We start from the raw sequence: 11260 nt of genomic DNA, 5'->3' as shown, positions 1-11260 counted from the left end.
GCTTTTTGGTTTGAAGTATAAAAAAATTGATGACAGATATGGCATAAACTAGAGTTTGGCCACACATGAATAAGAAAGAGAAACTGACGAGACATTTGAAGTTAATTACTTATTATTGAAAGAGGAAGTTATTTGATCGTCAAACGTAGGTTCGAATTTTCATTCCAACCAATTGCTTGTCTCACTTAAGGAGGCTGACATGCAACAGACTGTGCTGAAAACATATTTTGGCAGATATGAAATCCGAGTTGTGAGAAATTAACGTTGGTGTTATCGTCATATGAAATGATTAATGGCAACTAATTAATTGGGAGCCACAAAACTGAACATCATAAGAGAAACCCTTCGTACTGTAAGACACCTTCAAATTAAAGTGTGTTTCTAAAAATATCAAAATCGCAACTTTGTCATGGAAAACGGTGGTACGTTATATTTACCGAACATCATATTGAACACAAACGTATTCAATTGGTAGACGAAATCTGCTTCTAACTATGCAGACGTAATATCACCAATTACTTGTGTCATTAACACTCAAGGGTATAAAAGGATAAGGTCAATGAAACTACCAATAATGTTCCCTGTTCATAATGCCTACGGTATAGATCAGGTGTACAAAAAAATGGAAAAATATACACAGAAACGGGCTTTAGTGACTACCTGGTGGGTTAGCTCCTATAACTTAATTCATGTACAATTTTAACTATACTAAGATCTGAGCCTACTTATATACAAAATAACCAAAATGAACTTCAGAAATTTACTTCCAAACCTTGATGGCCCCATCTCTACCACTAGAAAGTAAGAGTCTCTGGTTTAACTTAATAGAAGCCAAAGAAACAATAGAGTCACGATGGCAACCAGCAGAATCAGTGGCAGCAGCCGCAAGAATTGCCTTTGCTGTCAGCTTGATTGTAAGAGGACGTCTTTTTGTCTCCTGTTTATAAGAGTAAAATATAAAAATATAGCTACTTTTATATGTAAACAGGTTGGAAAGTTGACAGAGATGCAAGTACTATCCCACAGCATTACGAAGGCACTGTGAATACAACCCGTCTATTATTCACCGGGATAACAAGGATCAAGCATTCAAAAAGGTTTCTGCCACCCATGCTTTAATCTGTCATTCTATCATTGATTCGCTCCCGAAGCCCATTTATTTTCCCTTGTTCTACTCCTCCATTTTTTCAAAATTATAAAAAATAAAAAATAAAAAAAAAACTTCAACAAGACACAAGACACTATATACAGAAATGACCTCCCTCAATTTGATCTATAACAAGTCATACATAGCAATATTTTCTCAAAGTTTCAAAAAGGAAAAACTGTGAAGGAAGACAAACTTTGAACAATATTCTTCTTTAAGAAAATCATGAAAAGTAATTATTTTGGCAAGTATTAAAAAAAAGATAGTTGAGCATGTCTAATTTCTTGACTTGTTCAGCAAAGGAATCATTGGCTATCCCTGGCAGTTGGGACAGAAAGCACCACGATGATTGAACTGAACTAACCAAAAGCTAACTACTCGGGCCCTATTTCAAGAATAGTTGAAGTACCTACATTGATATTCTATTCAGCCGCACAAACCATAACCTAGCTTTTCTACCTATGCTGATTGAGAACCTCCCCCTCAATAAATATTAATGCACAAGACAAATAGGAAGCTTGAAAACAAAATCAAGGGAAACTTAAATTACCTGTACAACTTGCACCCCAAAACTAGATTTTGTTTCATAAAAATCATCATTTCCTATTCCTTTCAAGTTGGGTCCACAAATACAGTAACTTCGGTCAGGACTGCAACAAAGAAGACAAAATTATTCAATCAGACCATTCTCACAAGAAAAGCAAATAGTGAGAGTTCAGCACAAAACCTGTAATGATCCCACCGACGTATCTTTAAATCAGTGCCTCCAGTCAACAAATCACCCCCAGGCAAGGGAAGTAATGAGCGAATACCAGGAAGACGAGGAGGTGGTTCGTTTAGCTCATCAACTCCATACTTGCGATGAACATTCCGTCTTAGATCCGACTGAGAAGTTGGCTTACTAGAAGGTCTGGCCAAGGCCCATGGCATATCAGACATTTCAGCATCGTTGTCGTAATTGACCATCCTTAGGACCTGCGAGAAGATTTTTTAATTGTAAAAGACAATAATCAGAAATATTACTAATATGAAATAATACATCATGGCTATAGAAATCTGGATACAAATCATGTAATAAGTCTTATGGAACCACCTCACAAGAAATGAAGTTACACAACAACTCGAGCACTAGTGACAAAACAAATGACAGAGAACTTCAATAAATAAAAAAAAAGCACTTTTCTCTGGATAAATAGAACTTTGAAGAACTTAGTTGGAATATTTGTTGGCACTTCATCTTGTTGTAGCACATCTAGCTTGTTAAAATCTATAAACAAAGAACAAACAGTTAAACTCATACCTGGTGGCAGCTACCATTCTCTGCATTCCAAAGAGAAACTTCATTACAACCAGCAGCCACATAAACAAGGGGCCTGGCAGCTGAAGACATAGAAGCATTTGAAGGAGCAAGAAAGAGACACATCTTTTCTATAGGGCAAGCAAGAGAATACTGCCAAGAATTAACAGGTATAAGAAACCTCAGGTCCCAAAGTGTAATAACCCCCCGAGATGACCCTGATACAAACCAATTACCACAAGGCCCTGATGCAAGAGAAGAAGCATAGCCCTCCTCAGGAGCAGCTTTAAGAGTCCAAGTATTGGAATTTGACCTAGTATCCCACAGATGAATGCCACAGTTCTGTGTGCTATACATAATGGTATAGTTATCCACAGGGCAATTCAATAGGTTGAGTATGGCACCTTCTTTGATATCCTTCTTTGTGATATCAGCAATGCCAGAATATTTCTCAACAACGTTTCCTATACCTCTAGACATATGATCAATAGAAAACATATGAATAAATCCATCAGACGCTCCAATTATAACTTGTGCAGAACCTGGAAGCATTGTTGCACATAACACACGGCTTCCCTCCAGGTGATAAGTTAACTTAGACCTGAATGAAATGTCTTTTTCTAGCTTTCTGGAATCCCAAATCTTGACTGTAGAATCATCAGATGCACTCACAAAGAAACTATGGTCAGCAGATATAGCAATGTCATTGACAGCTGATCGGTGCTCCTGGAGGTGTGCAACCAACACCCCGCGGGGTCTCCAACCAGAATCAGGAATGGAAGCTCGAGCATAGGATGGAAATCCTGATAGATCAGTTTGGGCAGTTGCATCTTCCATTGCAATTGAAGTGCCTTGAACATTAGCAGATGATCCCAAATCTTGAAACGTGCTATTAATATAAGCAGTCTCATTTTCCCTGGCATCTGGTTCATGTACCACTCGATGGAACTGTTTAGAGCCATTGCTGATACTAAACGAACCTGAAAAAAGCTTTGGTGCTGGAACTGAACTAGCCAAATTAAAGGACGTGCTTAGTGGATTAACCCAGGGCATTGCAGACGAACTAAAACCCAGAGAACTCATTGGCAGTGGAGGATCAGATGCAGCAGGCGGAATTCCCGTTCCTCGCCTGTCCACACTGAAGGAGTACAGAGGTATGCCTTCTGATGGCTTTTCATAAGTCAAACTGTTCACACCGCTAAAATTTGGTGACATAAATCCTGAAAACTGTAACTTCTCGATGCATTGAGTATCACGATGTCCCGCAGCATTGTTATCATTATGCACAAAGGCTCCCATATCTCTCAATTTTGCCTCAGCTTTGTCACAATCACTTATCCCTGGCTGTTGGAAGGCAGTGCCGACAGTTTGTTGAACCCCAGGACCTTGTTGCTTTTCAGTCCAGCTCTTTAATGAGTCTAACTCTTCAATTCCTTTTTTCAGGAAATCCATTTCCCATAGTTTAGATTGTGAAGAACTATACCATATTTTTCTTTGTCTTTCTAACATGTCCGAACTCCTGGAGTTCTCCAAGACTTCATAGAAAACCTGTCTTGAGACAGGAGGTTTTAAACATGAAAGCAGAGCCCTCTCAGAAGCAAGAGATACAGGTTGCCTTCGGAGGAAAGGCCGTATAACAGGAGCAAGGAAAACATAAGAATCTACTGCACCCAGGCACTCACTGCTAGCAGCAATAAAAGACACAACTGATCTCCGTACCCATTCACTAGGATAACACAATAAAGGAAAGCCACGCTCTATCATTTGAAGTAATGTCCTCTTACGGAAGAAACCACTTTTACATAGAATAGACATACATTCTACAGCTTTAACGATGACTGATTCCGTCATGTCACTTAAAGCTTGCTCAATATAAGGTAATAAATATTCTTCTACACTTCTTTGCCCCACAAAAAAACAGACATAAACTATTTTTTCATAGAATACTGTCCTTAATTGCTCATCCCGGTCATTTAAGAAAGCAGGAAGAATGGGTAAAAGAGAGTCATTACTCTGTCTCACACCAAAGAAGTAGCACAGTTTGCCAATATCCTGAAGAAGTGCTCTCCTTATATTTGGGGTTTGCTTAGGACCCATAACAAGTTCTTGGACAACTTCCGCAATAGATTTCCTCAGCTGCAGAAGTTGAACTTCGCCATTTATCCTCTTCATTCTTCCAGAAGTCTGATTGGATGATGTCAACGGCTTCTGTGACAAACTCAATTCATCAAGAACACCTGCCTCACTCAAACTTACTGAGTGTATCAGGAATCCATAAGCAGTCAGTGCCAGTTTAGCTATATTGCTGGCATAACATATCCTCACACTTTCCTCAGGATCATCAGGAAGCATAGAAAGCATTGGAAGAATATACTCAGGAAATATCTTCGCATCACTGGGAGGAAAATCCCTCACTAAGGGAAGAATGTCACACAAAGTCTCCAAAGCAGCACAACGGACAATTGCTGCTGAATCTGAAAGCATTACAATCACATATGGGATAACACGCTGCAAACGATCTTCATCATCAACATATAGGGCAGAAGCCTTCAACAAGAGTACAGCTGCCCTCCTCAGGTGAGGCAACTTGACATTGCGTATGCAAGAGCACAGCAAAGAAGTTATCAACACCATGCCTTCACATCTCATACTATCCTTTGGTAAAGGTAGAAAAGGAATTCCAAATGTATCTGATTGACTATCATACTCAGACATCAATGAACTCAAATCATCCATGGCAATACTTTTCAAAAACGGATGGTCATTTCCTCGAAAAGCATTGGAGATAGTTTGAAGCAGTTTACCAGTTTGTAGATTTGTTAGATTTTCAGGGAAGGTTGAATTATGTGCATTTCCTGGTACATCTGATGGACTATTATTTCTTTTAGCATCCCTCAGTAGGCTATTAATATCACCAAGAAGTCCATAGTTATCATGTACTAAGCCTTTGCCTATGTCGTCTCTCTTCCTCACTGAATCCTTCACGAAACTCACAGTTTCTTTAGCAACCATCTCTTCCAAAAGTTCCCCGGAATTAGCACCTACATCATCAGATGACTGATTGTTCATCATTTGTTTGAGTATCTCTGGAAAAGCACTTTGGCATAGTAAAACCTACACAGAATAGTCCAAGCAATCAGGTAACATAAACAAGTGTTACCAAAAGTGTCAAATCCCTAATGACAGCAAATTGGAATACCCTCATGTCGGAATGAAGAGGACTCCAGCAACGGTAAAAATCATGAAGAAATGGTGAAAAATAAATCGGAAAAACAACTGCAGCATATTCCTTCAGATATCTTTCAGCAGAAAATCGGGACTCTGGTTCTAACTGGATCATGTGCAATATCATTTTACGGATCCCAATATCTGGTATCTGCACCCCATAGAGGATACATATAAAATATTAAAAAGTGAGTCGTGAGAAACTGTAGAGTATGTCTATTGATGGTACTACAAGAATACCAAACAAGACTAACAAGCACAGGCATAAATATATATATATATATATATATATATATATATATATGTATGTATATGTATGTATATACTTTTTCAAGGTGTTGACTTGGATCAAATTGCCCTCTGCGATAAGCAAGAAGTTGAGACAGTTCAAATAGTGGCTGCCCCTCAAGGAAAAGTTCAGCAATTACACACCTGAAGATGTAAAATGATATTTCCAACTCAGAAAATAAAATCAAAAACATAGCAAGAAAATAGTACTTAAAAACATGATATAACTACAGCACCACATTAGTTATTGCTTCCACAAAATAGACCTAGAGAGAGTCAAGGTTAAACATAAGTTTACATAAAACAAAATCAATAGCAGAATTAAACATCACCTCTACCTCACCATAATTACAGCAGTATAATGCCTTGCTGGTCAATTATTTTCTGCATTGCTCTAATTAGTTAATTAAATTACGTGAGCATAAATATTCCCATTTCCAGCCTGAAACATAGATGGTTGAAAAACTAGAAAACATCTTCTACGTTGATATTCTTGCAGTAAAGAATGCTCACCCAACAGCAAATATATCCATATAGGGCTTTAAGGGGGTATCTTGTGCCACCTGCATCTCCCCTCCATGTTCATAAAATCTCTGTAAGCCACGCCCCAAAAATAATGAACAAAAAAGAAATAGAGAGAACGAGAGGATTAGTAACATAATCATGTTAGGTATAAACAAGTAGAGACTAACAAGAAAACATGTAATCAGTGGAACAAAAAGGATTAACAGTTTTTGTCACTAACTGCATTTTCTATTTGAATAAAACAAAAATATCACAACAAACTCGTGCAATAAAGGTCGAAAAGATATCTGTAAACAATTTACCAATAAAGGTCAAAATTGTTAAATCAACAAAAAAAGTACAGAAATTGCCCCTCTAAGATCATGACAGATTTTTTGTTCATCTTAGCTTCAATTCTAAAGCACAGAAGTGTCTTATTTATAAGCTTGAGGTGAATACTTAATTAAATTAAGCCTCTAAATAGAGGTTTACGTAGTAAGCACTCCACTTGCATCTTTATCCTAAAACCTCTAATCGATTAAAACAAAGAATAAGACAAGATACACAGTGATATCATATTTAACAGTTCAACAACAAAAAATAAATGAAATAGAGAAAAAAGGAAAAGAACAAACCTCAGGTGCAAGATAACATAGTCTTCGTCCACCAGTGTCAAAGAAAAAAGAGAAATCAGATGGGTCATCATATGGAATGTATGTGGGTTTGAAAGAGGCAAAGTCAGCAAGGTAAAGCCAATTGGAGGAGGTAATCAGCACATTCTCACACTTGATATCACCTTAAACAAAATGCAAATTTATACAAATAACATCAATGCACAGTCAAGCCGAGATAAGAGAAGGTACACTATCATCATATAATAAATCCTTCTCCACTCTGTCCTCCATTTTCTTATTGTGTACATCTTTAAAAGATGGACTCTAGTTAAATCAAGACTTACCGTGACAAACTCCATTCTCGTGGCACTGGTTTACAGCTACAAGTAACTGCACATTACCCCCAAACAACAATTTACAAAAACAAATCGAACTCCAGCTCCACCCAACACTAACTAAAACAGAAGATAAAGTAAGGAACGATGAATAATACCTGAAAAGCCAACCATCTCTTCTCAACAAGACTAAGAAAAGGTCGAGTACTTAACCTATCATGCAGATTATGAAAGAAATACTGCCTCAAAAGGTAGGCTGCTTTATCCGTTTCTTGCCAAAACTGCAACACAACACTCTCACATGCTCAGTTCCAAACAATAGCGTGATTTTGGACAAAATTGATTATGAACAGAAGTAGATTTTCCAAAATTGATTTTCGTTAAAATTGTTTTTGATGTCTTTATTGTAAAAGCAAGTTGTGTTGTATTTAAAGACACTTCAAATCACAAAATGACGCAGAAGCTTATACTAGCTGCTTATGCTTTGACGCAAACTACTGCAGTTGGACGATAAACCAAACAGACATAGGGTGTGTTTGAGACAGTTGCAAAAATAAAATTATTCTAATAATAAATTATATGTCTTTTTAACAACCTAATATTATAATAATCATTATTTGGTTAAGTTTGCTGAAAGAGGTCTATAACAATTTTCCTTTGAATGCAACAAAAAAAATATCAGTTTACATATAAATCTGAAAAGGAAAAGAAAATTATAAGCTACAAATTTGCAGAAGCCAAAAAACAAACTAATTTTTCAGTTTTTTTTTTTTACAATTTTCAACTGTTGATCCAAACACAGCATTATCTGCAAACAGCTTTTCTTTCCCTAAAAAGCAGCTGTAGATTTCAGCTGTCACCAAACATGCTTACTAGGGACATTCAGTATAATTTTTTCATTCATGCAAGAGTCGTACTTCAACTCAATCAATTCCAGAGTCAAAATCAATCATCAAAGCGGTACTAAACAAACGTATAAACATTTACCTAAATTCACATCAGCTAGTATTTCAACACGAGTACCGTGAATTTCTCAAAATGCACTAAATCGAAAATTCTAAAAATGAACTAATATATTGATCAATTGATTAATTGATTAATTAATGAAGTAATTAAATGTCAAAATGAAGGAATGAATTGATGGAAGAAAGCAAAGAGAGACCTGAAACGGCCAAACGTGAGGATGATCGATGGAGGTGAAGATTTGTTTGATCTGAGAGAGACGGCGTTCGTAGTCGGAGAGATCGAGGAAATCGCCACGCTTGAAATAGACCTTGACGAGGACCAAACCCTCGTCGTGTTTGCACTGAATAGACTTGAAGAAACGGCCACGACCTAACACCTCCTTCAGAACCAGATTGTACGTCGACGGCAGGTCGTGCAGGTAGTACTCCGACGCCGAAACCTGCGTCGTGCGCGCGATTTTGTTTCCCATATCGCGCTTCCGCTTCGCGATTAAGTGCTTCTACTACTTCCCATTGTGTTTCGCTATTCTTCTCAACTGAACAAAAATAAATAAGCTTCGCTTCGGATTATTAATATTATTATTCTTATTATTATTATTATTATTATCGGAAGTGTTTGTTTGGAAGGAAAGGAACTTACAATTCCAAATGCAAACGTGGTTGCGATGAAACAAAAATATTTGGCGTCTCAATGAATCGGGCGATTCTTTACGTACGGCTCTGAATAGCCGGTTCGGTTCACTTGACGTGAACGTGATAGAGTGGACTGAACCGTTTCTCGTACACACTCGGTCAAAATTTTCAGGAGTTGTTTCAATCCGAACTGAATAGTTGGTTTAAAATTTCTTAATTCAGTTAAGACTAAATTCATCCTATATATAGAAAACGGGTAAAAATTTTATTTTAAAAAATAAAAAAATGGTATTAAAATATTTATATATAATTTATGGAAAAAATGTAAATAAATAATAATAAAACTACACGAAAATACAAAATTATGTATGATTATACTAGTCAACTTTAAATTCATAGGATTTGTTTGTTTTTGTTTTGTTCTGGTTATAGTATATTGAAGACCTATTAATTTAAATTTTTTAATTGAATTTTTATGTTAATTTTTTCTGTTTATTATAATTTTAAAATTTTAAAATTGTATGGTTTTAAAACTAAACTTCATAATTTTAGAGTTTTATAATTTTATAAAGTATCAATAAATGGTCTAATTTCATCATCATCCCCCATATATAGGACAAGATAATGACAAATGTCCATCCGTGTATTTTAAAATCACAACAGAGGATCAGGAAAACTCAGTAGTAGAGACTTCAAATTCACAATAAGTTAGTCACTTAGCATTAGAGATGTCCTACTAGTGTAGTAGATCGTTTTAAAGCTCATATAATAGCTAAGAATACACTCATGTTTATGGTATCAACTACTATGATAGTTTTTCATTGCTATAGTTGTCTTTTGTGGATCGTTCGACATTAAAAATGACTTCATTTATGGTGATTTGGACAAGGAGATTTACATAGAACAACTTCTTGGATTTATTGCTCAAAGAAAATTTGGTTTGGTTTGTCAATTACATCATTTACTCTATCTTAAAATAATCACCCCAAGCTCGGTTTGGTAAATTTAGTCATATTGTGTAGATTTTTGAGATTTAAATAGAGTGACAAAGATCATTTAACAAAATATTCTCTTGGTATTGAAGCAACGCAGTAAAAAGATGTCATCACTTCACAAATAAAATATACTCTTAATATTTTGGAGGAGACAAACCTGACAAATTGTTTGTCCGTTGATATAGAAGTAACAATACCTTATCTTTTCTCATACCTAGGTAAATATTGAAGGTTAGTTAGAAAACTCATTTATCTTAATGTAACAATACCTTATCTTTTTATCTAATGGGAGTTGTTAGTCAATTTATACAAAATTCTCACATTAATATCTAGAATGTTGTGATTTGTATTCTCAAATATGTAAAAGGGAACTTAGGACATGAATTGTTGTATGAGAAAAAGGAAAATATTTAAGTTGTTGGGTATTGTGGTGCAAATTAGGTTGGTTATATGGTTTACTGGAGATCTACTACATAATATTGTTTATTCATATGAATGAACCTTGTATATTGAAAAATAAATAAAAAATTATTATTATTCGATCTAGTGCATAAGCTAAATATCGATATACGATTCTAATTACATGTGAACTTGTATGGAGTAAACAAGTCCTTAAAGAGCTAAAATTTTTGTATTGCCTCCGATTCAAAATTTCATGAGAGAACAAATATAAAAATTGATGTTATTTTCATAAAAAGAAAAATATGCCTAAGAATCTTATTAATGAGTTTGTAAGCTCCAATAAACAACTCACACATTCGAACTAAATCTCTAAATGAACTAAGGAATCAATTTATGTTTTAACTTTGGTACATATAATATATACTCTAAGTTGAGAGGAAATATATTCAAATGCAATGCTATTTTATTACTATTTTTCTTGCTTCCTCTTTGTCTCTTATAAATACATCCACATAAGTAAAAAATAATAAGTTGAATAGAGTGCATTTCCTCTATCTCATTACTGATCATTTAATAAGGCTTACAGAAACTAACGCTGAATTGTTCTCAAATATATTATAAATTATAAAATCTTTTACATTTGCAGTCGATTAAAAACCATCATAGATATATCTTTTAAAATCATCACAAAAACCATGGATAGATGACAATATAAACAAAAAATATTAAATTGTCACTGAATTCTAATTAAATTAGATTCTAAAGTGTGTAAAGTAGGTTATTTGTATTGTTTACTTATTAGTCATGTGGCAATATAAAATTGCCCCTTATTAAAAAAAGAAAAATCTAAGTTAC

At 35.2% G+C, this 11260-nt stretch overlaps 1 protein-coding gene across 2 annotated transcripts; it reads right to left on the bottom strand.

The window, feature by feature from the left end:
• Positions 1–508: 508 nt before the first annotated feature.
• Positions 509–9034, bottom strand: VPS15 (protein kinase family protein / WD-40 repeat family protein). Of its 2 annotated transcripts, XM_028066586.2 has the most exons (12): positions 9016–9034; positions 8573–8911; positions 7569–7691; positions 7420–7465; positions 7097–7257; positions 6471–6550; positions 5996–6101; positions 5644–5820; positions 2448–5558; positions 1875–2122; positions 1698–1797; positions 509–937 (listed from the first exon to the last, which is right to left on the bottom strand). In XM_028066586.2, the coding sequence occupies exons 2-12, from the start codon at positions 8843–8845 to the stop codon at positions 761–763; spliced, it is 4602 nt and encodes a 1533-aa protein (XP_027922387.2). In that variant the 5' UTR covers positions 8846–8911; positions 9016–9034; the 3' UTR covers positions 509–760. The 2 variants fall into 2 exon arrangements, with proteins under 2 accessions (XP_027922387.2, XP_027922386.2); XM_028066585.2 differs by lacking the exon at positions 9016–9034 and having other exon boundaries at positions 8573–8976.
• Positions 9035–11260: the final 2226 nt, after the last annotated feature.

The sequence above is a fragment of the Vigna unguiculata genome, chromosome 4 (genome assembly GCF_037176805.1).
Source record: "Vigna unguiculata cultivar grain cowpea cultivar isolate G323 ecotype 2 chromosome 4, ASM3717680v1, whole genome shotgun sequence".
Classification (NCBI taxonomy): Eukaryota; Viridiplantae; Streptophyta; class Magnoliopsida; order Fabales; family Fabaceae; genus Vigna; species Vigna unguiculata.
The sequence above is the reverse complement of the archived record's forward strand: the minus strand, read 5'-3'. Positions and strand labels throughout refer to the sequence as shown.